The sequence below is a fragment of the Clinocottus analis genome, unplaced genomic scaffold (assembly GCF_023055335.1).
Source record: "Clinocottus analis isolate CAN_PGR_092001 unplaced genomic scaffold, fCliAna1.0.p SCAF_6, whole genome shotgun sequence".
Lineage (NCBI taxonomy): Eukaryota > Metazoa > Chordata > Actinopteri > Perciformes > Cottidae > Clinocottus > Clinocottus analis.
The window spans coordinates 7,288,098-7,314,966 of record NW_027176218.1 but is presented as its reverse complement, the minus strand read 5'-3'; the positions used below and the strand labels follow the sequence as shown (position 1 = coordinate 7,314,966).

Genomic DNA, 26,869 nt, shown 5'->3' with positions numbered 1-26,869 from the left:
TTTCTACTCTTTTCTGAAAGAAATATGTAAGCTGTTGGGAGGATAGCACTCATGTCATACAAACAGGACAGAGTGTGCATAAAAGCACACACTCGACTAGACCTGGAGCGGCCGGTCTCCTCCTCTAACTCTCCCGTATCAGGACCAGCTGCAGCTGATCAAGCCGTCAGTATCTGCAGCAGCCAATCATATGGCGCTGAAGGTTCGAGCCTGAACATGTGGGACTTCCTGCTGTTCAAGACCAGAGAGGAAGAGGACAACTGAACACAGGCAGCCAGTCCAGCCATCAAACGAGAATATTCCTTGTTTTTGTTGTCATTGCGTCACATGTGGATTTTTTTTATACGTACTAAATCATTGTTTGTTCACTTGGACTATGATGAAACTCCAAGTTCTTCTCGGAAAGGGAAGGTAAGCGCTTGTTTGGTCTTTGTGCCACTGACATCATTAACACATTGTTGCCAAACATGTTACTATATGTGTAATGTAGAGGTAGCTGAACTAATTAGGTCACGTGTGTGTGTTTTCCAGCAAAGTGTTTAATTGTGTGAGTCTCAGTGAAGGAAGCAGACTGTTGATTGCTGCTGAGAAAGTGCCAAAGAACTGAACACATGGTGAGTTTAATAAGCCCCGAATATTCCTCTCCTATTCATGTAATATTCATATCACATTCTTAATACCGCAGTCTGGATGTCTTTTAGGGCTGTAAGTTGTTTGCATCTACTGGCCTTACAGCTCTTATTTTTAGAACTGGGATCATCAGCCAATTAAATGATTTGTTGGTCAGAATTAATTAGGAACACTTTTCATGATGAATCAATCGTTTGAGCAGAATATGTGTTGAAATCAGCGTCAGTCTCAGCTGCATGGATAGTTGACTTTGTTTGGGTGGACAGAAGGAAGTAATTAGTGGTGTAAATAGGAGGATCTTTTGATTGACAGCTTCTCCCATTAACCCGACAGGAGACTGAGAGCCAGCAGTGGACAGAGAGCCAAACTGATGAGGACAGTGACTCAGAGGACATCCTGTGTGGAATCCCTGTAAGCGTTACTCTGTGCTGGTTTGGATGGTATTGCAGCACAACACCAATTATCATCACACACATACCTCCAGAGAAGGCTGCGTATGATTGTCACTGGATACTGGGATGGCAATGGGACCCTTTGGTTTGGCTTTGGTTTGCAGTAAAGTTAAGACTGATGTCATATAACACGTGAAGCCAGAATATACTTAATAAATTGTTTATAACACTATAATATTGGTGATAACAGATATACAGCCTATTATTATGCAGTGGAAGGCAATTATATAATTTATATTACACATAACAAACATATAAACAAAGAATAAAGTATAAATGACACACCATACCATATTAATTTTGATATGATTATACTCAAACAATCCTCAGTGTGTTATAAAACATTTATTGGCTTTTTATACACATCTACAAATCATTTACACGCATGTTTGAATCTATTCACAAAGGTGTTATCCTGGCTTGTATGAGCGAATACACTTTTTGAAAGTAAAGAAGTATTTATAAATAGATGAATACACATTAATTTATATAATCAGACAGTCAAATCTTATGTATTTTAATCCTTTATTAAGCTATGCAGCTATTACGCCAATAAAGTTGACAATGACAGTAACAAACACAAATGTTTGTTACTGTAAGATGAAGTTATAAAGCATTTTTAACCGTTCATACTGCATATATATGTTAAATAGAAAATAGAGGTTGATGGAAATAAAGTGTTACCGACATTTTATATCTTAAGGAGGAGTAAAAGCCATCTTCTTAGCCACTGTTGTAAAGAATATGTGACTGGTCTTAGCCTCCTGTGGAGCTGAGCTGTTTGGGCCAGAAGGCAAGTGTCTCAGTATTTGTCTCGGCAGGAGAGCTGCACCATGGACCCGGCTCACCACCCTCAGCTTGAGGCCGACATACAGGCAGTGAGGACTTTGTATTCGGACACCGCAGCCTCCATCAGGTTAGAACATTGTGTATTTTTCGCGGTCTTAACAGAATTACTGCTGCTATGATTCATTGTTACATGTCCACTTCCTTTGCTTCTTCTAGGGAGTATGGGTCAATTGATGACGTGGATGTTGACTTAAACATAAATGCCAACGTTTTGGATGTAAGTTCAATACAACTCGCTGTGGCTGTCCTCGACGAATGAACATTTTAGTCGACTGACATTCAATTTTGTCGACTCAGCGATTTGTTGATCTAAAACGACCGATCTGTAACACTGACACTCATGCAAAAGCAACAATATTTGCAATATCATGCAAATATTAATTTCACCAGCTAATTTGCTTCTCAAACTGACTGAATAGACGACTGGACGACTAAAATAGGCGACGAGGGCGCAGCTCTACCATACGCTCAATACAAGTACAATATATTGACATGTTGTGTGGCATCTTATTGTGTTTATTTCTATGATTGTGCTGTGTGGTGTATGAAGGAGGAAGTGGCCATGGCCTGGAGGATTAACCCATCAGAGCCCATCGTTATCCGTCTGAACTTCTCTTCGTCTCAGTACCTGGACGGGCCTGGTGAGCATCAACTGCTGCCAACCAGACTTACTATTTAAATTCCCTAAGTTAATGTGACACCAGATTAAGTGAAGTTTCTCTCTGCAGCGCCTTCAGTCCAAGTCTTTCAACCATCCAACACCGATAATTTCAGCCTTAGCAAACAATTACAGAAGTGAGTGTTGTTCGTGTTATTTTCATGTAAAAGGCTCCCCTCCACATCATGTCACTATGACGATATGACGTCATTTTGTGATGTCTATAGTATTCATAGCCTTTTGCTCAGACTTACTCTTCATTTCTGTCCCTCAGTGTTCTCACAGTCTTCTTATCTCACGAGTGGCAACATCTCACCAACGAGAACGTCGTTGTCCGACAGAAGAGACGACACAGCTGGTTCAGGCCGAGTGGAACCATCAAGAAATTTCGTGCAAGACTTAGCATCTGGCTCCCACCATCAAAGTATGTGACAATCTAATGAATCCAGCAGTTCTGTTGCTGATTCAGTGTGAAGTCTCTATTCACTGCTTCCTCGCTCACTGTGAGCAGGTCCAAGGAGCCCACTCTGAAAGCGAGGAGCATTCCACCAGCGGTGAACCGTTTCACAAATCACACAACGTCCTACGCCATCAAGAATCCCACCGGAGAGCTCTTCACCTACACACCCAGTGGAAAGGTGAATTTATTAGTTTATGCTTTCTGCTGTGTGTGCTATCTTTCCAAGTCTTTCTCTCTCTATTACTCAATAGATTGTGTTGAACAAAAAGTGTTCATGCCCTTTCCTCCACAGAGGGTGGCGGTGTCAGCAGTCAAGTCATCAACACAGCTTAGCACCAAACAGCTGATGGAGCTGCTCTTCTCCTCCCAGGCCATCAGACACTGTAAGACCATCCCAACTCTGCAGCACGGCTTCTTGGTCCAGGTAAAGAATAAGATTAGATTAGATTACATATTCCTTTATTAATCCTGTATTGGGGAAATTTGCAGAACTACAGCAGCAAACCAGGAACGTGCACCCAAGAGACATAGTAAAATAAAAATAAAAAAACAAGTGATGTAAATAAACTGTAAAACAGCCATACAAATGGTAAAGAATGCACAATAACAGTATATATATATACAGAGAGAATAAAATGCATTGATATTGCACAGTTGATGTGGATTAAAGTGACCAAAATGATTGAAGTGTTTATTTGTTTGTGATCTACTGGCAGCAGCAGCAGGAGCCCAAGTACTGTGATATTATATCAGAGGGGAAATGAAAGAGTAACTGCACCCACAGTTAAGCATGTGCTCATGGTTATAAAATATGATCCCACATCCAGTGTGACACCACAATGTTAACTTTAGCTCATGTTAAGCAGTAATATGGAATGGAAAGTCCATCATCATGTATTTCATTGTGTTCGCAGTTAATGAGGTATGCTGAGCAGAGACTTCCCACGCTGAATGAATACTGTGTCGTCTGTGATGAGCGACATGTCTTTCAGAACGGCCCCATGTTAAAGGTACACTCCTCCAGGGACATTTAATGGGTGCAACAAACAAATGCAGATGTTGACTGTTAATAAATTGTCACTATTTTGTTTGTGTGGACAGTAAAAACATCTTTGCTATCATTGGACAGTGTACATAAACATTTGTGTGTGTGTGTGTGTGTGTGTGTGTGTGTGTGTGTGTGTGTGTGTGTGTGTGTGTGTGTGTGTGTGTGTGTGTGTGTGTGTGTGTGTGTGTGCGTGTGTGTGTGTGTGTGTTTCTAGCCAGCAGTTTGCACCAGGGAGCTTTGTGTGTTTTCCTTTTATACGTTGGGTGTTATGTCTGGCGCTACGGAGGAGGTTGCCACCGGTGCGGAGGTGTGTGTGACACACATACATCATTTGAGACGGTAGTCTTGTGATCATAATGTGAGATTGATGTGTTGCAGTGATTGCTGTTCTTCAGGTAGTTGACCTGCTGGTGGCCATGTGCAAAGCCGCCCTTCAGTCTTCACGCAAGAGCATCATATTTGAACCGTTCCCCTCTGTCGTTGATCCGTGCAACCCCAAAACCCTGGCCTTTAGTCCTAAGGTATCAGCTGAACGAAATGATTATGTGTTGAGAACTATTCAATATGTCATATTTATTATACTCCCATGGAATAATCTATTGTTTTGTTTTGGCAGAGAAAGAGCTACGACAGGTTGCAAAAAGCGCTGGACAGTGTTTTGTTGATCAGGAGGATGTCACAGGTGACTTTAAATAAATCCTACACTCAAGACAGTTTTCTTCAAAATTCATATCTGATTCTCCTCATGAAGCACAATCTGAAAGCTGGTGAATGTTTCTTCGACAGCTGCATTAATATCTAGGTTGAACTGTATGTGTATCTTATGCAGGGTCCTTATTCTGAAATAAAGAATCAGATGGACAAGATAGACCCTCTCGCTCATCCCTTACTACAATGGTGAGTGTCTCTATTTATATCTAAGCATATTGTCTAATATGTGATCAAATCCAAATGTTTCCAAAATTCATACCCAGGTGTGTGTTTGTATGTTTGACAACAGGATTTTAGCGAGCAACAGATCACACATTGTCAAACTTCCACTGAATGGGGTATGATGGAGCAGTTCACCGTTAGATTATGCCGTCTCAAATCAGTAGTGGCATGTTTTATATTTTTAGCTAATTATTATATAACAAACTAAGTTTTCTCACGGTTTCATTTAATTTAGTTTGTGCTCTCTTTTGATTACTTTTTTGCACATTAGCAACTGACGTTCATGCACACACCGCATCAGTTCCTATTGGTCAGCAGCCCTCCATCCAAAGAAGCTCGTTTTCAAACTGCCAAGAAACTTTATGGCAGCACTTTTGCTTTTCAGTGAGTAAAATCAAAGCTGTGTCACGAATATAAAGCCTTCATATTGATACAACATACAGAATATGATCCTCGCTGCATGCTTAGACCTCACTTTTTTTTTTTCAGTGGTTCCCACATTGAAAACTGGCACTCTATTTTGAGAAATGGGCTGATTAATGCCTCTTGTACAAGATTACAGGTACAGTATGAAAACACAAAAGGGTTCTGAATTCCTTGAGCTAAATTAAAATGAGTCAGTCTTTGAATTGAATGTCATGTGACAGTGGAGATTTTAGCACACTTTGGAGTTTATCTATTTGGACTTGGATTGCAGAGGTAGAACTGAAATTTGAAATTAAATAATGAATTAGTGTTCACATTGTCTTCTTGAAGCTTCATGGAGCTGCATATGGGAAAGGAATCTATCTGAGTCCTATCTCCAGCATATCATTTGGATACTCTGGTATTAATACACACTGTAATGATTTTCATAAAACAACATATATCCCAAAATGTCTATTATTTATTTATTCTAGCATGTTTTCTTGTTTAACTGATCCATCCTCTTGGTGCAGAGATGGGTAAAGGGCAACACCAAATGCCCTCCAAAGAAGAACTCAAAAAGAAACACAACCAAATAAACACAATCAAACAGGTGAATCATCTTCACATTTGTCCACAATGTGTCTATAGTTTCACTTTGTCTTCTCTTGTTTGTTGTATCTCACTCCGTATGCTCTCCTGGTCTTAGGAGCAAGGGCGCGCCAGGTTTCTACAAAACAGGAATCTAAATTGCATCGCTCTGTGTGAAGGTACATTTGAGATACAAATGTTACAAAAAAACATGCATGCTTTCATAACATTGAGAAAATGATTTTGTGACAGAGTTTTACTAAAGTTGTCTGCATGTTTCGACAGTCGTAACTTCAAAGAAACTTCAAAAACACAGGAATATTTGGGTGTGTCCCGTATCCGACCACGTGTGCACACGTTTCCTCTTTGTGTGAGTACCACATGAAACCTTTCTGCATCTCAGCGTAATGATGTATTTTCAGACTAAACTGCAGATTTCTACAACGTTCTGCTTGTGTCTTTCTCAGGTATGAGAACGGACAGGTAGGAGATGTCCACATCAACACTCAGGAAGCCAGGATCCACAGGGCCATTCTACAAGTAATTGCTTCAAACCGTACTGAGAAAACTAAAAGAAATTAATAATATGATCATGCTGAGTGCAGATTTAATTTAAACTGAAAATAGATGTATTTCTTTGTGGCTAAACACGGCTTATGGTTCGACAAGTGACTATAAAAACAGCTTTTGTTTGCTTGAATGATAGACGCTAACTCAACATATTTGTGGTAATATTCGACTGATGAAGCTTGTTTGTTTTGCACCCGGAAAGCTTATTTGCCTTATGTCTTAATTTACAGTCATTTATATCTGTGTCATAACTCTATATTGTAAAGATATATTTTGTACGTTTTGTACTGTGCATTTTTTAAATAAGTATTTTCAATATCTGCTGATTTTGCTCAACACATCAAATATTTTACTTTTACGGCTTGAAAAGACACTTTTTTTAATTTATGTATTACTAGTTGTGTACCACAAGATGGAAGTGTAACAACAACTACTACTGAGGGCTTTTTCATTGCACACACACAGCAAATAAAACACCAGAATGATTATAACTCTGAATGTCTGCATAGATTGGCCCAGTTGTTTAAATTAGAAAGTATTGACGTTACATTCAAAACATGGATGTTGATATGAGCCTGTGTTACATTCTGCTTTAGGACAAACTAAACGAGACCACTGCCAAACACACCAGATGTGTCACAGACACAAATGAATTATGTGCTTTGATAGTAATTAAAACAACAAGCCTTTTAAGGCACATGCAGTAACACCAGTGTTCCACAGCTGTATCATCCAATTGTTTTACAAATATTCGCATGATATCCAGGAAACATGTATTTTATTGACATTTATAGACAGAGGCTTACTCTCTTGGGAACCAATTGTATTTTGTTCTGAACTATATTGACGCCAAAGAGAACACCATATTTGTGCTCATTGTTCAAGTCAGTGAATATCATTGGGTGCATCCAGTCCTGTGAGGCAGAAATGCACCATTATAACAGTATACTGGTTCCATATGAGCCCCACAGCTGCCTCCCCACCTCCTCCCTTGACACCACTTCTCTAAAGAAAGCCTTGAGGAAAACACCTCTGTTTCCTGAATATATTCTTACAAGTTCTGGTTTGGCAAAAAGAAAAGTTGCAGCTCCAAGGCATGATTGTCCTTGTGTCATTGACTCTAAAGAGGCACAAATGAGGTAGCAGGCATTTTCTGGGTCAGCCCAGCAGGCGATGGACTGAAGGGAGGAGAACTGTGAAGTTGCTGTGATAGCCCAAAGCAAGACATTTTTCAAGGACCATATGGCTCTCTGATGAAAATGCAGAGGAAGAGTCGTCTGAAAAGCCATGATATGTTGAGATAACTATTGTCATATTGCATATTATTTCTATATCTTCACTCCAGTCAGAGTGTAGTTAGGTGCATTATATGCGAGGCACATTAAGAATGTCAACATTTCAAACCAATTCAGTTGAAACAAAGGGTTGTTTCAATTGCACGCCGTGTTAAATCTCATTAACTCGTGTTAATTCATCCATATAATTCAAGCATTCACATGGACAAATACAATTTCTGAGCGCTTCAGGGTTTAACAAAAGCTACCCCCAAAAACAAACAAACAAGAATGTGACAGACATTATTAAATGTTGCATGTGCCTTTAAGAGCACTTTGTCCCACTCTACATGTCGCTCTCTGAGCCTCATATGTGTTTGTTGGCATCAGCTGTCCTCAGAGCTGAATAGCGCAAGGACATCCTTTCCTTCACGTCAATGGGATTAGAGGAAGAAAGACCCTCTTCGTACTGCTGGCTGTCATCTCAGTGCTCAGAAGACCAAATGGAAATGCAGTACAGAGAACAGAAAGAAGAAGTCACCATTTTTTTTATTACAAGGCTGATCAGTTTTTAGTTTCTTAATTAACAAGAAACGTGTTTCTGATCTCAAGGGATGTATGCAAATAATCCGAGGCTGCAGGCTCAGAATTCGCATTCTGCGCTGTTATTCCACCGCTCTCGAAACAATGACTGAACCCAGGGGTCAGACGAAGAGTTCAAATGCTACAAGCAGCACAGTGATGGAACCGCAGTCTGCTGCATTCGACCCTGATGTCCCATCTTCGTCTTTGTCTACAAAAGTTGGCCAGAGCAACTTCAGAAGAGTCAGCCGCACAGAAGACAGCAGCCCCTATCCGATCCCCGGCCTTGCAGCTGACATCCTGCACATGCGAGTGAAAGAAGGAAGCAAGATCCGCAATCTGCTGCGCTTTGCAACAGCTCGCATGCAAGGGGAGGGGAGAGACAGCAATGGGACATCCCTGAGACAAGTGGTCTTCACTGGCTCAGGAAGAGGAGTCACCAAGACCATCACCTGTGTGGAGATTCTGAAACGAAAAGTGGGAGAACTCCACCAGGTGTCCAAACTCTACCACAAGACAGTGAATGAGGTCTGGGAGAGTCCACAAAAGGGAGCAGCAGGTATAACCATGCAGAGGACGGTTCCTGCTATCTGTATCCTGCTCTCTAAAGACCCCCTGGATCCCCAGGAGCATGGATACCAACCACCGCAGACTCTGAGTGTTCCCGCAGAGGACGCAGAGAGACGTAGAGGTCTGACCAGGACAGCTCACAGTCCGTCCTCACAGCACACAGCAAAGAGAGTCTGTCTGGATGACTGGAATGACTGAATGTTCTCCATAAATGTTTCTCTAAATGTCTGACTACAGCATGTGAAAGATGAATCAATGTATTATGTATTAGGCTGGAACTGATGGTTATTTTATCACAACTTTTTTGCAGTTTTACGTTTTTTAACTAAGATATGATACACTGAATTTCAACTTTTATATTTTAATGTCAATGTGCAGTTTTCTGCCACTAGAGTGAACACTTCCCGCAAAAACGGGATAATCATAATCTACAGTTTGCATTAGTTCGCAGCTGAGAATGAATAAAGGGGATACTTTGAATAATTTCTAACAATACATGTGCAAAGTTAGTCACAGTCATTGTAAATATAAACATCAACCATTGTACCATTATTCTGTTTTAGTATTTTTGGAGGAAATTCATGTACATTGTCATGGACAGGATTAGAATCTTTTGGTTGAGAATTTATTTTCCCAATGATGCTGTCCCTTTTTACAAATATAACATCACTGAAATAAATTAACTGCATAAAAACGTTGATGTTTTTTTTTTGTTTGAATAAAATCCCTAAGAAGTTGTTGTTTCTGTTCAAATCTGGAAATTTGAACAGAAACAACCCGATTTTAGACGCATTACAACCAAGCAGTCAGTTTATTTTTGATCTAAGTTTGTTATATTTCGGGGTTACAATTTGCCCTCCCAAACATGACATAGCATACTGTATTGCCTGCGTTGTAGTGGAATGCAACCCGGTGAAATCGTAAAATAGTATGTAACACCACAAGCTTTGGGATTATTTCACCCCAATTCTACCATTTTCCTCTTGACAGAATATATACTACAGGCAAACCCCCCAAAAAGGGTTAGATAAAATATCCTTTAGTTACTTGACTTTTCACTAAGAATAATAATAATGCATGTATGAACACGTTGATCCAGTTTTTTCACTCAGTGAAACTACTTAAAACATTGTCGGAACAAATACTTATTTTAAAGGAAAGCCACTTCATTGTATTACAGTATTTCTGGGTCAAAATCAGATCAGAACCCATGAGCTGCATTTCGCACATGCGCAGAACGGGTTCGCGGACGTGACCGTCGAGGCCACGGAACACTCGTAGCTAGCTTCCTCGTTCAAACTGTCACCGGTTCGTGTCGATTAGCTAGCTGGTTGTCCCCCATCATGTTCAGAGCCGCCGCCCGACTCTCTGTCTCTGGTGTCCGGAGTTTAACCCGCACGCAACCGGGGTGTAAAGGTATGTGTTCACCTCTCAATGTTGTTTTGTAATTTGGTTGCTCCAAAAATCACGTGCGGCTGTCGGCGCATTGTGGTCAAACCACGGCTAAGATAGCTCACGTTAGCTGAAGTCGCTATATCAAGTTTAACAGCACGGGTTTCTGTCAAACGTGCATATGTTTCAGTCAAATTGTGTAGACGTGTGATCAATACTGCTAATGCCCATAAAAGCCGAATGTGTGCTGAAGTTAAAATGTGTCCGTGTGGAGCTCGCCGGTGGGTTTGTCCTTGCCGTGACCCAGCTCGCAGGCTCCAACTGGGGCCTAGGTTAGTTAACGCTAGTCTGTTAGTTTCTGTTCAGCCTAGTAACTGCTGGTCGCCAGTGTGCTCTGGACATATAGTTATAGTTTGGCACAAGACAGGAAATACGTAACTCTAGCTAAGCTATACATTAGCTCAACCTTAATTACATGATCTGTATCAGTCGGGGAGGTGCAGCTGCAACGTTAGATGTATTATTAGAATTGTAGCTTACTAAAATCTGCAAAAACTAAACGTTAATCGTCTGATTCCTGATATTTTCTTCAATATATAACAATAACTAGAAACGCCCTGTCTGCTAGAGTGTATTCATTGTGGTGGGTAGGTCATATCAGGACGTTGGCAATGATCCAGATACATTTCATTACTCGACAGCATGTGTCCTTGTCCATTTCACTCATCGTAGATCACTTGCCCGTCACTGTTTTAGACATTACCTGACTCTATTGTAAAAGATATATTTTATTGGGGAATCGGTCGTCTAACTAAAAGCTGTTTTCATCACTTAGCTCTTTTGGCCTCGAGGTGTTACTCTCATGGGAAGCAAGAGACCGATGAAGAGTTTGATGCCCGCTGGATCACATATTTCAACAAGTCAGACATTGACGCATGGGAGCTAAGAAAAGGTACGTTTGTGGATGACAGACAGTGAAACTTAAGACTTGATACAAAGGGTCAAATGGTTATAACAGGGGTTAACGTGAGAAATTGTTTTCGCCCGTTGAGTTATAAGATTTGGTGATAATACAATATTTACCATAAGTTTGCCATTATTATAGATTTGGAGCAAATCTGTACAGGTTAAGTGCAATGCTGTGATTTTTTTTTTTTTTAATTAAAAAAAAATATTCATGAGATCTTACTTTTAATAAAGTAAACCACAAACTATTGTAGTAAGATTACAAAAAATGCAAACAAGGTTAACTTAAACATTTCTTAACTTAAGTATGCATATTTAATTTCCATAAACTGTGCACACAATTTTCAATGAGTGACATAAGTGATCTCTTGGTAAATGGTATCAGTATGCCATGATCATTTTTGTCTCAACATCATTGTATGTGGGTGACATCCCAATGTACATTATATCCCAGCGTTGTTTTGTCATTTAAAGGTTCTCTATTTGAGATCCAGAGCATCATTCTGGTTCAGGCTACTTTCAGACAGAACAGCACTGCGTGAAAAATGTGCAAGCACACAATTCTGGTAATTATGTTGTACCATGAACACTATATATTTCTACTGTTCACCTCACAAGAAAATAAGTCTTAGTGGTTGACAATATGCCGGAAGTAGTGTTGCAAGTGTGGTTAGTTTGCAATTTCACTATCAAAATACTTCTCAAACAAAGTTGTCAAAACAGACTCGGTTATGTCTCTAAACAGCTTGGCACATTGTAAACCAGTGTAGTCTGATAAAACACACATTTACACAAACACACTTGTGAGTATTATTAGGTAATTTGTTGTAAATGAAGGAGCATGTTACCCAGTAACTGTGTAGATAATTTATTGTAATTTTCGGTGAAGGGTAAGTACGGTGCATGCCGTCAGACTTTTACTGCAGAAAATTAGTTTTTGTGGTTCATTCATGGTTTTGGTCTATCTAAAGAATGGAATATCCCCAGCATTATCCTTTTAAGTCACAGAGTAAATTAACGCAAAGTAAAAATGTTCAATTTTGTCTCTGTTCTCCAATTCAAAAGATATAATTTCTTCTTTCAGGGATGAACACATTGATTGGTTACGATCTGGTACCTGAGCCAAAGATTCTCGAGGCAGCACTGAGAGCCTGTCGGAGGTTAGACGACTTGGCCAGCGCCATCCGCATTTTGGAGGCTATGAAGGTGAGAGAAAAAAGGCACCTCCCGAGTTTGGCCATATTGTTTTGGGAGAAGGTTGCCAATCATCATATTTTTGCTTGTTGGAAGTCATAAGTTAAGGATTAATGGGTTTTAATAATTGTCATTTCCTCAGGATAAATCCGGCCCTCATAAAGACATCTACCCATATCTGGTCCAAGAGCTAAAGCCAATATTAGACGAGCTCGGCATCCCTACACCTGAAGAGCTGGGCTTAGACAAAGTATAGATGAGAAGGTAATAGTATTCTCTGATCAGTCATGTGTGTTTTTTCCCACATCAGGTTTGTCAAACAAGTGAAATCTAACAGCAATATTGTTTTTGTTTCAGATCAAATGACGGTGGACGTCCCCAGGACACAGAACCTTTGTGCTAAACTGTTTGCCTCATATGATTCGTGTGATATTTAATTTGGCCTTTATTTAGTTCTTTTGCTTGTTAAATATTGATGAACATGATAAAGGAAAGTGTATCTTTATTGACTGTCACCATTATTTTGGGATATTTTAAATAGCGTACTTATTGAAGCAACACACTCAATTTGTTATGCGTTGCATTAATGGAAAGCCGAGCGTCACAAGTATGGCTCATGTCCTGTTTGTCTGGACATTCTTGTGAGTCGCATTTTGCCACCAGGGAGCAGCGTTTTCACATGAATGTAAAAATCATTCTACTGTATTCAATCTACATGACATCTGTTTTCATTTCAGGGAAAATGTACATGCTTGTAAAATAAATGTCTTCAACAAAAGTTATCAACACATCAATGGAATATTGCCTCAGATATAAATATGACAACTTAAATTATTTGTGTTTTTTCAATAAGATTGGGACACTATGCAAAAAATCTAAAAATCAGCATTTACAATGTAAAGATTATTAGTTAGGCTTATTATTATTACCATGAATGCTACCTTTATTGGGATTAACACAAAATACCTCTCTGTAAAACTACTGATTTTACATTTTTTCAACCCCAAAAAAGATGTGTTCTTAGTTAATACAACCTGATTTGAGTAAATATTTCAGAGCTCTTTTTTCAGTTTGTCTTCACTGTTGCAAGTATTTTTTAGCTATTTGGAAAAACTGCAGTGCCGTTTCAACGGGATATTAACAAGTCAAAGGTATAAATATTTGTGATGGCTGAAAGCTCTAGTGTCCTTAGAAAGCAATTTGTTGTTAAAACAAGTTTTCAACATATACAATTTATAAACAATGTTTACCAATCAAGGCTCAACGATAAGGATTTTCCGTTTGCCATCGGGCAACTAAAACACATTAGGCGAGGAAATAGCAACTTGCAAGTGGTATAAAAAAAAGGGAATTTTATTATTTATTCCATAATTTTGATTATGGAAGGAGCTGAGGAGTGAGACGTCTTGCTTCGGCTGAGTTGCACATCTGCAATTCCAATCAGGTAGTGAGGAGAAGATGGCTGCTGGTGAAGAACGTTTATGGGCTGAAGGGCAGGGAAGCACTTCAGCTATCTTGGAAACAGGATGTCTGTTGGTGGCATTAAAGGATGCGAGTAAAACTTTGGATTGCTTACTATATGAATGAACATGACAAATAACGTTAGTCTAACTGCTAATAGTTCAAATGTTTTTTTTTTAATGGCAAATACAAGATGTACTTTGGCCAAGTAGATTTCTGACCCACTTGTAGCAAGTAAAATAACATTAATGTTAAACCCTGCAAGTTTATGTAGTTAACTAGTAAAAAAAAATGGGAGTAAGTACTAATTGTATTACAATTCTGCATCTGTCCCTGCTGTTAGGCCACTTCCAATCAAAGTTGACTTATTTGAGAGGAATGAGTTTAGTATGTTTGCCCTTTTCACATGCAATAATTCACCACTTGACAGCTTGTGTTAATTATGTGATTTATTTGTCAATGTAAGTAAAGTGCCTAACACTCAAACAAATTAATTCTTGACATCGAACAATATGTTGTTCTTACCTTGTAATCAACCCAGTCATGTCAACAGCCCGCTTTTGTTAGAGGCATATCTAAAAGCACGGTTCCAGTGTTGTCACTCTACTGCTGTTTCTGGTCAACAAATTGAGACGTTCACCAAAATTGAAATAATTTACAACAAAATGATCAAGTTGATCCGACTGCGACATACACATCTACTTGATGCCACCATGACCGAGGTGAAAATGGACCATTTCGTTGCAGTACCTCCAACAAATGACCTCTTACGGCCTCTTTTACACACCTATTGTTAAATGTCCCTAATCCTGCCCCAAAGAGAAAATAGAACAATGACTACTAAACTATGACTTCATAGACTGAACTTCGACGCATGTTTCTGCTGTGCAATGCAACTTATTTCACGGTGACGGTGGTAAAGTGTCCTGTGGCTGAAGAGGTCAGATCCCGTTGCAATGCGAATGAAACGTCTTTTCCCCATTTTTTTTTTCGTAAAGATCGTGTTATCTCAATAACCGCTGTGGTAGGATCCGAGCAGTGGGTGGGATATCGTTGTGAAGTGGGTGGGTAGTTCCACAGAGAACCCACTTTACGAGCTTTACGCACGGGGCGGGCCTTTCATTCATGCGAGTTGGGGGTGTAGGCCACTCAGTCAAAGACAATCAAAGATGTTTGAGTTTCCATGCGCAGTGACCAGGGAGGTAAAGCGCAGAGCCGTTTTACCCCTCCTCCAGTTCTAGCTCCGATCACCCCGGCCTCCGAACAACACTGGCTTTTAAATCACACTCGATCAGAGGAATCTTTTTTTCCGGTTAAAAAATAAAGTGGTCATGCGATGCGATTTATTTCTGCCGGAGGGAAGAAGGAAAAACTAGATACGACCTGTTGGCGATGATGGATTACTCAAAGGCGCAAATGGTGAGCGTCGACGACTCTTTGGTAACGCTCCTACTCGTGTTTGTTACAGTAACAAAGCAAATGGCGATTAATCTAGACTTTTTCAGGACCATTTGACCTTCAAGGATTTAGTTTAGCTTCATTTTCGAATTAGGATTAGCGTTTACTATGATTATTAGGATAGGCCTTGTTTTCGCATAATGTTCCCTGTGGAATAATTAAGTTTTTACTTAAAAACCGAAAACACTATTTGTGATACAACCTAACTCTAATGCTTTCATATTTAAGTAGCATTTAAAACTAGTACGGTTGCAGAACATCCAAGTGAGAACTTTTTTTTATCCTGCTACTAATTTATTGGCAACTAAATTAAAGTAATTATTGTGTCAAGCATTAAGCTTTGTCTCACTTTAATCCACCATTACTGTGCTCTGAGGTCCAGACAGCGTCTCTTTTGAAAGTTTCCCTTTACATGACCTACATTATGTTGTCTGGTATTCCAAAACAAAAATGTATAACCTCAATCAGACAATATACTTAGTATGTAAACAACACATTTAGGTTAATTTGACCCTTTTAGCCTTCTTATACTTGTTGAATGCTGTCTACATTATTTATAACTGGATTATTTTCTGCTGTATATACAAGCAAAAACCCAAATCAAACATTTTCTCAATAAATTGGGGTTTTAAAACATGTTTTTGTCCACGTAGTCGAACTTATCCGAGGAGGGCAGTTCAGCTGGGTGTCCACAGTCCAGTAATGCCGGAGTGAAGCTGGAGGCTGTGATGAAGCAGCTGCAGAGACAACATGGGGCCAAACTGGAGATGAACCTGCAGGAGAAACATCTCCTTCACGCCCAGCTCCTGTTCGCTCAACACGCCGCTGCAGCGAGAGCATCTGGCTCCAGGCTAGAACCCACATTATTTGGCAAAGCAGATGGACCGACTTATCAAGCAGCTCAACAAGCTTTGAACAGCCATCTCAGCAGAATAGATCCAGATGAGGAAGAGGAGGATTCTGAGGAGGAGGAACAGGAAATGGCGGAGCCTGAAAAGAACGACACGGTGGAGGAAGATGGAGATGGAGATGAGGATGAGGGGGACGGGCCTCATCAGCAAGTGAAGAAGCCTGGCCTCCAGCAGGTTGCAGGCTTCCCTTTCGCTCCGTACTCCACACCTCACTCATCTTCTGTGAAGCAAATGTCAGAATCTCCGCCTTCAGCAATAAAACAGGAGCATGAGGAGAAAGAGCTTCTGTCTCCTGCAGGCCAACGCAACTTCACGTCACCCAATGGCTTCGCTGACTGGGGATACGACGAGCCATTGAAACAAGTAAGTTACCTTTTGATTGAACCGAATCAAAGACATATTGCTTTTCTTCACTGTATTGTTTACCATCTTTTATAGTCAACGCTCCCTCTCACATACAACATATACAAATCCCATTGTAATACCTCTGTCCACTCTCAGATGTATTATAGTGATTATAACTCCATTTTCAAGTGGCCAGAGCCTCAATTCAAGAGCTGAACATCTGTATTGCTCCATGTCTGCTGGTGTGTGTTCTAACTCTTATTAATAATTGTTGACTTCTTCCTGCGGAGAGGCTCACTTCTGCCCGGTCTGCCTCCTGTTCTCTCACATGTGGGGTGAAGGAGCATTTCCTATTGGCAATATGCCCAAAGTTGATAGTGTTCAATTAATAGCCAGGCCAGAGATCTCTCCTTCTGCTATGCTACACCTCATTTTCTCACACTGTTGTAAAAACGACCTTGCCACTGGTCCAGCTAATTGGTCTTGGCTGTGGTCCAACCCTAACTGTTCAAAGCTGTCCGGTTCAGGCCTGACAGAGATGAAGTCAAAATGAGAGCAGAGGATTAATGAAATAGTCTCAAGCGTGTATTTCAGGACAAGGTTGGCTTAAGGGTTAACTGCTGTAAGGAATTGTGTGATAAAGGCCACCCCTTCCCAGCAAATCCTTTCAGTAATTAACCCCTTTCTTGTATTGGACTACTTTTAAATGAGACCCACATTGAGTATTTACGAGCGCTTTCCAACAGATATGTTTGACTACTTTTAGCAAAGAGAGGGTCCCTTCAGAGGTTGTTTTTTCTTTATGGAGACCAGTGTAATTGGTTCTTCTGTGTATGTGTATGTTGCCCTTACACAGGCCCCACTTCAATACAATACATTATGATTAATGAGGCCTGTAGCCAGGAAGACAGCTGGGTTAGTGCCTCACAGCAAACCAGCAAACAGCCACCCATAAAGTTGACTTACAGTATATTTTCAGTGGAGTAGAATGTGCTGTTGGTTCGTTGTCGGTTTTACACATCTTATGTTCATTATTTAAAGATATTATATATTTTTGCTTTCATCTCTGTTCCCTTTTTGGGACAATGGTTAGATGTGGAGTGAAACTTTACTGGCTGTCTTTTTGATTAAAACAAAGATGATATGCATGCTCAGAAACCTCTTGGCTGACGTAGCTCAGTGAATAGCTTTGCATATTGTAGCCGTCGCTTGGCAACACTTAATGGCAGCTTCATTCAACTGTAAGTAATCAATACATTATATGGCCAGAGAATAGCATTTCCTTTTGTCTAACCAGCACACAACTGTGTGTGTGTGTGTGTGTGTGTGTGTGTGTGTGTGTGTGTGTGTGTGTGTGTGTGTGTGTGTGTGTGTGTGTGTGTTGTGTTGTGTTGTGTTGTGTGTTCTGTTTTTCCACCGCACAGGAAACCGCTCTACCATAACTTAATAATTTATCATTTAAACCCTGCTTGTGAGGCATTTTCTTTGAACCATTTGGGTCAAGAAATTTTGTTTTTGTTTTTATTTTTTATCCTTGCTTGTTTGTAGGAAACATTATTGCACTCAGCAAGCTCTTGTTAATTTGAATGCAGCTTATAAACCAGACTCAAAAATGTATTGTAATGTGTAAAAGTGTGTTTAGTTTGGCAGTGTTGGGTAAATACGTTCACTCTGTTAGCTTGAAATGGGGTCTTCTTGCAAGTTAATGGTGCTTTGTGTAAATTACTGTAAATATTTACTCTTCTTAACCTCTTTTCATCCTAAATTGTCCCCCGATGTATAACGTCTTTCGCTTTTTCTTCCAGTTATTTTATTAATCAAACATTCTTGAAGATGTGGACAGGCTGTGCAAGCCCCACCATGCTGGGCAGCCATTGTTCATTCCTTGTGTGCGGTCTCACTGTACACCCTTGATTGTCTCGTGGGCGGGGATGAAGGGCCCCTGTTTGCTCTTAGTCTCAGTACTCCGCACAGCGAGGGGCCAGATGAATTATCTTGACTTTTTCGGGTGACTAAAGGCCCAATAATTTGATTTGGATTAAACATTTTCTCCCCCTGCGGTTACATTGATATTTGAAGAGGGATATGTTTACACTGCTGCTCGGCTGCAGCAGCTGCATGATTTGAATCGAGCTCATTATAAGAGGCCGTTTACGTTTAACATTTGAGTTATTCTAAGGGGCATTTCAAATAGTCTGCAATTTATTTAGGTTTTATCTTGACTTGTCAAACAAACATACTTTGAAAGAACCACTTTGTGTGTTTAGTTATATGCATTAACCGGATAATTTGTCAATTTAATATATACAACCATCTTAAAAAACAAATAAAACAAGCCCTTTTTTTTATCAAACAAAAGAAACCTTTTCCTGACCTACATACTGAATGCTATCAGGATTCCCATGGCTGAATGTGTGAAAAATGTGTGAGCAATTAACTGAAAGCTCTTTGTTAATAGAGCCACAGTAGGTCCCAGTTGCTCATCAATAAGAGGGGGAAGGGTTTTATTTCCATTTCATGGTGAAAAGACCGGGATGTTTATCTACTTTCACGTCAATAAGCTCTCAGTTGGGGGAGTAGAAGTCTTTTATCAGAAATGTCTACGCTAAAGCCATTAGATGAGTCAACAGCTGTGCCTCCATACAGTTGTATGTTTAAAATGGATACACAGTTACATTAAGTAGTTTAACAACGAAAGACAGGAAAACTAAATTATTTTACAGAGAAAAGGTTGGTGTTTAAGGGTCCCTTAAAAAAACAGTTGTCCCCAGCTTAAGAAGCAACTCACTTCAGTATTTATTGGTGGAAATTAAATTAAGTAATACAAAAAAAATCGATTTAGAAAATTGGATAAAAGTATTGTATAAATGGTTGAAATGGCTGGCTATAATGGATAAATGGTTCAAATGTGACAGATTCAAATAAATTCTAATGATCTCTGATGGACTGAGAGGAAACCTCCATGAAGCGGTTTGTGTGTCTGCGTTTTCAGTTTGAATCACGTTCTTAAGAATGTTCCACCAACCATGTTTGATTTTCATACTTGCACCATCGTGCAGCTCTTGCTGTGCGTTAGCAGGACAATAACATCTCAGCGGGCGTTTCCACACAGTTGCACACACACTGCCCTCCTCTCGCATGTTTAACCTTTAACTGTCATGTAAAGGGAGAGGTGATGGAGGAATAACATGTCACATTAAACAACCGAATGAGCGTTGGAAATTTAATCTTTTTATTTTTACAGTGCCCAGTTATAAAGGGATACTCCTTTTTTAAGAAATATAAGTAAATAAATAGATACAAATAATTCAAAGTATATGAAATAACACATACAAATAGACTGGGTAAAAGAGCAAACTGAAAATGACAAGGCATGCAGTACACATCCAGTATTTACTGTAAACTACTCGTTCAGTCAGTGAAGTGACACAGTGGTGTGATTAGTAGCTGCAAAGTCAGCAGAGCCAAGCCCCTAAACCCATTCACCTCTAGCTTTTGTCTTTAGTGCAAAAGGTTACAATTGGCATTCATTCCCAGGACAAATGACTCTGCAGTAGTTACAGGGATTTATCGGCTCCAAGCAGCAGTGATGGAAACATGAAATCCTGTTGGACACGATAGTTTTTGCCCCATTTCTGGTGCAATGCTATGTGGCATCCATACACAAAATGAATGTTTTCGTCAAAGCCACCAGACTCAAACATGTATTTAAAAACCCTATATGCATGCATGCATACACTCAGTGTATCTGGTATAATACAGTAATTTCGCATAGTATGCACAATGTGATAGAGTATCCCTTAAGTTTTACACCAGCGGTTTACCGTCTGACTGTCAGTAAACTGGTTTCAGTGCAAGGGAAAAAAGCAGGCTTGAACACATGAGGTGGAAAGCACAAAGTCCAGAGTCCTTGAGGAAAATGAAATGAATAAAGAGAAGCTTTAAAAAGGAATGCTATCACATTGAGTGTTTATATAGTGTGTGTGTGTGTGTGTGTGTGTGTGTGTGTGTGTGTGTGTGTGTTTATTTATTTCCCATCCATTGTCCATATCTGTTGTAGTCTGAATTAAGCAATTCACTTCTAAACTGTTGCCATGCTCCCTAGATTAAACTCATTGTATAATTTGGAGGACAAACAGTTGACTGTTTCTCCATGTTTGTATTCACAGAGAGGAAATGCCATCTGGGCTGAGGAAAATGACGGAGGAAAAATAAAAGGAGAACCATCCAGGGACTTTGCCAAAGTAAGAAGATTTAGTCGATGCATGTCAGTGAATCAATGGCTGGAATAATCAGAGTAAAAGGTAATTGGCTTGTTGCTCATGTGTTTTTGTTGTTGTTGTTTGTTTTTTTACATACAGCTATATGAACTAGACAATGACACACACCGGAAGGAGTTCCTTGATGAACTCTTCGTCTTTATGCAGAAACGAGGTAACGAGGCATTCAGGTTGTACAAATCCTTTTGTTTTTGAGAGTATGTGACATTTTTCTGTCATTTTGAGAATTTATAGCAATTGACTTCAACATTACACGCTAGTTTACACACACACACACACACACACACACACACACACACACACACACACACACACACACACAACTAATAGAGTTAATTATATATTTGTCATCAGAGTTTTGTCACTGCATTTGGTCTAATGAAAACAGAAGTAAATGCAGCAGGACACTGTCTGCAATCTTTTCTCATGTGTGTGAAGGTCACAATAATGGGAAATGCCTGTGTGTCTGTGACATGTGTTCATCCTAAGCACAAATACATCTTGTTTCTACAACTGCCTTTAAACTCCTTGCTTAATTGGCTTTACTCCAAGTGGGGATTGCATGGGTTAGCTGTCAACCCTGTGATTGGCAGGCCCCTTCCCCCTGTGCTCAAATCAATGCGGCGACAGAGCTGCTGTGGAATTGTCCCCTCCCCCATCTGTCTCAAATAAGCTCCATTAGAGAAGTCTATCCACGGAGATTATACGTGCTAAGCCATATTACCTAACATTAACCTCAGACCCTACGGTGCGTATTTCAGAGTATGTTTTTTTTTTTTCCCTTTGTCTTCTTATCATTTTTCATGCCAACTTCTCAGAAGTAGAATTCAAAGACAAAAAAAACACATTTCAGTGGATTTTAAAAAAGTGTCTCCTCCTCCTCTCACTCGTTCAGGAACTCCAGTGAACCGCATTCCCATCATGGCAAAGCAGGTGCTGGACCTGTACAGGCTTTATAAGCTTGTGACAGAGAAGGGAGGCCTGGTGGAGGTTATTAACAAGAAGATCTGGAGGGAGATTACCAAAGGTCTCAACCTCCCCACATCCATCACCAGCGCAGCCTTCACTCTCCGCACCCAGTACGTGTCTCTCCCGTTTGTACCAGAAAAGCCCAAAAGCTTTGTCCTTGACCTTATATGAGAGACATTGACTACATTTTTAAAAATGATTTATACTATCTACCAGTTGTTCCAAAGTCATTTTCTATTAGATTTACTACACTTCTTTTTTGAAGGCAGCTATGTAATTTACAAAATATTTAAAAAAATTCATGCAAAAACTTCATGCAAAAAAATAAGAAATCTTTTCTACAAAGTCAATTCTCCAGCTTTGATATATTTCTTTCAGATTAGTGCTTGTTTGCACCAGATCAATTGACAATTTATATATATTTTTGCAGATATATGAAGTATCTTTACCCGTTTGAGTGTGAGAAGAAGGGCCTGAGTTCTCCAGGAGAGCTGCAGGCCGCCATTGACAGTAATCGCAGAGAAGGTCGACGTCCCAGCTACACCAACAGCTTATACCGCTACTCCCCCTCCCCGAGCTCCGCTTCACACGCCCTCCTCTCTTCGCCCACCATGCAAACAACCCCGACTGGACACAACGGCCTGAATACATCCGCTAGCCCTAACCTGAAGAGAAACGCAGGTATGACACATTGTATGCTGTTATCCCTGATTTTGTTTATTTTGTCAATCATCCATGTCTTAAAGTTAGTACTTTTATCACCTCCTACTTGACTGGCTGAACATTGAGCAGATGGATCTTTTTTTCCAGTATTAATACGTGTTTCATAGACGGGATCATGTTTCAGACATTGTATGAACTTCTGTCTTCCTTTTGCTTTTTTTCCTGGTCAGATGAGATGTCGACCCCAGTATTACCCAGCCGGCTGCCCATGGCTCTGGCCCTGGGGCAGCAGCAGCAGCAGCAGCAGCAGCAGCAGCAGCAGCTGGCACAAGCGGTCACATTGGAGCAGTTCAGAGACAGACTGGAGCGAGGAGCCGGAGGAGCTGCAGCCGACGGTCCAGAGAAGAAAATGATGAGGATGGCGGAGGAGCAGCAACGCCTCATGCAGCAGGCCCTCCAGCAAAACCTCCTGGCCTTTGCGTCTCACTTTAACCCCATGAACCTCAAACTTAACAATGGACATGGTGAGTTGCTTTTGCTGTGATGATACATGTCCCGTCATCACTTAACATGATTTTGGGAAAGTCCATAAATTGCGGAGTATTTTCTTTTTCTCCCACAGAGAGCAAACAGGATTTGTCTCTGAGTATTTCCACGAATGGAGCAGCCAGCATCAGTGTATCTGTGGAGGTCAACGGCACCGTTTACTCAGGTGGGTAATTACATTCTAACAAGGTGTTAAAGTTTCTGTGTTTTTAAATTAAAAAGAAAATAAGCAGTGAGGAAAAGTAATTCTATTAAATTTAGGTTTATATAAATTTGCTATAATTTAGTTTTATATAAATGTACTAATCTATACATATTTGTTATCTTTGCAATCAAATTGAATGTAAATTGTAAAACAACACTTATTTTTTTGAGGCTCTATCAGAACAAAATGTCCTGTAAAACATCAGCGATGAAACATGCCGTATCTTGTTTGTTTTTAACAAACACAAGTTGTGCTTTTAGCGGGGCTCGTGTGCCAGACGTTTTCATGGCCTGAAGCAATGACTTACTTCTCCAATGTGTTGTTCATGCACAGTTTAGGTACATATTAAACAAGGATGTCATTTGTTAATTGGTAGGATTTTGTACCTTTTGACAGTGCGAGGCGAAAGGCTTCTTATCCACTATTATGTATGCTCAACTAAGCTAGCCTGTGTTGTGTTGTGCACATCGTTTTTTCAATTTGCCCGTCTAACTCCTAGCATGAAGCAAACCAGCTTATTTTCCCAAATGCCAAAATTTCCAGGGATGGCAGATATATACAAAATAAAAATCTATCTATCTATCTATCTATCTATCTATCTATCTATCTATCTATCTATCTATCTATCTATCTGTCTATCTGTCTATCTATCTATCTATCTATCTATCTATCTATCTATCTATCTATCTATCTATCTATCTATCTATCTCTCTCTCTCTCTCTTAACTTTTCAAAATCAGTTTCTCTATTAAAACTGCAGCTGCGAAGGCTATATTCCTCTGAATATGAACTACTTAATTAATTGAAATTCCCCCATGAGCTTGACATTGAAATCTGTTATTCTTTTATTAACTGTATTCTTCTCTCTGATGTATGTATTGCAGGAATGCTGTTTGCCGAGAAGTCAGCTGCTGCTGTGGCGTCACAGAACGTAACTCAGGCAGGATCAAATGGTTTCAGTGCCATGTCCTCCTCACACAGCCCCTCTTCTTCATCTTCCTCCTCCTCCAAGGGACCACATTAAGCCTCGCTGGTCTTTAAATCTGTCCTTAGCTCAATAAGTAATTAATACATTTGCATACTTCTCTTGTCAGGCAAGAACTATGTAAACCATACTGCTGTTTGCTTGTACAGCTCTACTTGTACTAGTTGACCTCCTGTTTGTTCACTCAAGCAGTGAAGCTCAGCCGTGACGCATGTGGAAATTTAGCATTTATTTTTCCATTTTGACAACGTAATGTGCTTTAAATGAGGCTTGTCAAGGGGAAATTGATATTTTACCCGAAAAGGTTACAAATTTACCGTAATATAGATTCAGATCGTAGTTACCTTTGTGCCTGTTCGAAGCTTTTCTGTTTTAAAATGTAGTGGCATTCATGCCTGTCTACACAACTTTACAAGGTTTGTGCAGAAGTGTTTATATAGCCTCGTTGGGTGTCAACTGCATTTATAGCAAATTATCGAATGCTTTTGTAGCTGCCTTTCTTCATAGTAGAGCAGTTTGGTTGCCAAAAGTGCAGCTATTGAAGACCAAAAAGCCTTAGTTTAATGTCATGTCCTGTCTATAACTATGTTTCTGAAGCCATTTTGTATCACTCCAAGTAAACATTTGAGTGAAAGCTCATACTTTATACTCTTCATAGCAACTTTCAGGGATTATGTATGCCATTGCTTTCCTTATTAGAGAAATTTGCTTCAGGTTGGTTGGATTTATGTTTTGTATTCTGTTTCATTTAACTCTTATTTAATCATTTGGTTCGGCCTTAAACTTACAGAATCTTTGTTTCTAGTCGGCTTTCAATTGACAAAGGCAAAAAATTGGAGACAAGATTTTGAATTGTATGTAGGATGGAAGTGATTCAACATTTACCTCAATTGACTTCCAATGTTGGTAAGTTTCTCTGGAATTTATTCTGGATTCAGGAATGTCCATTGTTTAACTGTATCTCATTATATATTGCAGTGTTGTATTTGCATAAACACAGAATGTATCACTAATGACCTCAAGCTTTTGACAAGTGAACACTGAAACAGTTCTACCTCACTCTTCTGGAGAAATATGCAATACTTAATGCAGCATGTGTTGGTTAAGCCATCTGCTGAAATATACTGTATGTGGACAATCAAGTAGACATATCAATCATGCAAACAAATGTCACTGTGAACTTGGACATGTGGTCATGAAGAATAAAACAATCTTGTGTGCTGTAGAAAGACTGTTCCTTCTTTTACACACACTCAGTATCCCTTTATGAACCCCTCAAGGCTTTTGCCTTCATGGAGATAAGTAGGATCATAATGTTCCAAAGAAAAATGGTTCTCTTCACGTGGCATGCGTACAATCATATGCATGTTAGTTTTTAAAATGGTCTTTTTATACTTATTTTTAGGCTTGAACAAATCCCTAATAAGCATGTAAACATTTTATGCAATGTTTGAATTACCGTAATAAAAGATTTACTTAATGGCTGTTCTATTAAGCTTTTAACTGCATCTTGCATTTTTATCAGTGACTAGGTTCATATTATTTTTGTTACACATTTGTGTCCCAACTTTAAGAATTAACTGTTTTCAAATGTACTTGTGACTTAATAAAACCTGGGTTACAAAGTGCTTCACGGTTACTAATGAAAAAAGAGAGCGGAAAAGAATACAACAGTGCATTTATTCAGGTTTACTTAACTTAGAGTAAGCAGAGAAAGCGTCCATATGGAGCGTTAAATCCTGAACTCTGCACTAGACCTATCTAACAGAGGTTAAACTTATGGATATAAGAGCTCATGCGTATGAGGATGAGGGCGGGGCATGTGGTTCAGGATTTGCCCGGGGATAGTTATTCTATAGTGACACAGCTGGATTGGCATCTGGAACACTGTTGGAGAAAGACGCTTCAGGCACAATTTAGAGGTATTATGAGATGATATCTCCGCCCACAGCCCCCGCCCGCCAGGGAGAAATAATACCAGTCAAGTCACTCTGCCGATGAGGAGATCATTGTACTGGGACGAAGACTGGAATATACTCCATGCAAGTTGGGACAGCAGGATGATTTTTTTCTTCTTTGAACCAGAAGAGACACTTGCCGTTGTGGAACATTGCTTGAGAATAGCTATATGAGAAACCATATTTCTACATTCATGTATTGCAGGTTTGGTTGCTCATTTTGTTGTTCAAAGCTGAAACATTGAATTCTAGCTATCCAAGATGTTCTCATGGGAGTTTTTGTGCCTTTGTGACTTTTGCACTCCAAAACGATGGCTTTGATTGACTGAAGCAGAATCGTGAGGGGACATACCTCCAGCACTGAAAGCCAGACCATGTTTTTATGAATCCAAATGATCTTCTCCACTGGGACCTCTGGGTTTTGAAATAGGCTCTGATAAACCTTCAGCACACGGTTGGCACCATGCCTTACCAGGATGAGGAGTACCCAGGTCAGCCTCTGTGGCAGTCTGTG

The 26,869-nt window shown here is 39.8% G+C and overlaps 4 protein-coding genes across 4 annotated transcripts; all 4 read left to right on the top strand.

The window, feature by feature from the left end:
• The first annotated feature begins 376 nt into the window (after positions 1-376).
• On the top strand, positions 377-8,280 carry LOC137803723 (protein mono-ADP-ribosyltransferase PARP6-like). The gene is made up of 24 exons (XM_068602435.1): positions 377-411; positions 590-614; positions 964-1,041; positions 1,904-1,998; positions 2,088-2,148; positions 2,482-2,572; positions 2,660-2,726; positions 2,864-3,013; positions 3,101-3,227; positions 3,342-3,473; positions 3,964-4,059; positions 4,312-4,404; positions 4,493-4,618; positions 4,714-4,779; positions 4,927-4,994; positions 5,098-5,146; positions 5,302-5,414; positions 5,520-5,592; positions 5,787-5,856; positions 5,969-6,048; positions 6,148-6,205; positions 6,312-6,396; positions 6,494-6,582; positions 8,261-8,280. The coding sequence occupies exons 1-24, from the start codon at positions 377-379 to the stop codon at positions 8,278-8,280; spliced, it is 1,947 nt and encodes a 648-aa protein (XP_068458536.1).
• A 277-nt stretch (positions 8,281-8,557) lies between these two features.
• LOC137804494 (ribonuclease P protein subunit p25-like protein) lies at positions 8,558-9,579 on the top strand. The gene has a single exon (XM_068603771.1). It carries the CDS (start codon positions 8,558-8,560, stop codon positions 9,218-9,220), a length of 663 nt encoding a protein of 220 aa, XP_068459872.1. The 3' UTR covers positions 9,221-9,579.
• Positions 9,580-10,250: 671 nt separating this feature from the next.
• LOC137804065 (cytochrome c oxidase subunit 5A, mitochondrial-like) lies at positions 10,251-13,352 on the top strand. Its single transcript, XM_068603028.1, has 5 exons — positions 10,251-10,438; positions 11,250-11,366; positions 12,465-12,586; positions 12,717-12,838; positions 12,932-13,352. The coding sequence occupies exons 1-4, from the start codon at positions 10,366-10,368 to the stop codon at positions 12,828-12,830; spliced, it is 426 nt and encodes a 141-aa protein (XP_068459129.1). The 5' UTR covers positions 10,251-10,365; the 3' UTR covers positions 12,831-12,838; positions 12,932-13,352.
• Positions 13,353-15,430: 2,078 nt separating this feature from the next.
• LOC137803722 (AT-rich interactive domain-containing protein 3A-like) lies at positions 15,431-25,537 on the top strand. Its single transcript, XM_068602434.1, has 9 exons — positions 15,431-15,475; positions 16,147-16,767; positions 20,919-20,993; positions 21,111-21,183; positions 21,925-22,108; positions 22,429-22,679; positions 22,892-23,185; positions 23,284-23,373; positions 24,297-25,537. The coding sequence occupies exons 1-9, from the start codon at positions 15,431-15,433 to the stop codon at positions 24,434-24,436; spliced, it is 1,773 nt and encodes a 590-aa protein (XP_068458535.1). The 3' UTR covers positions 24,437-25,537.
• The last annotated feature ends 1,332 nt before the right edge of the window (positions 25,538-26,869 follow it).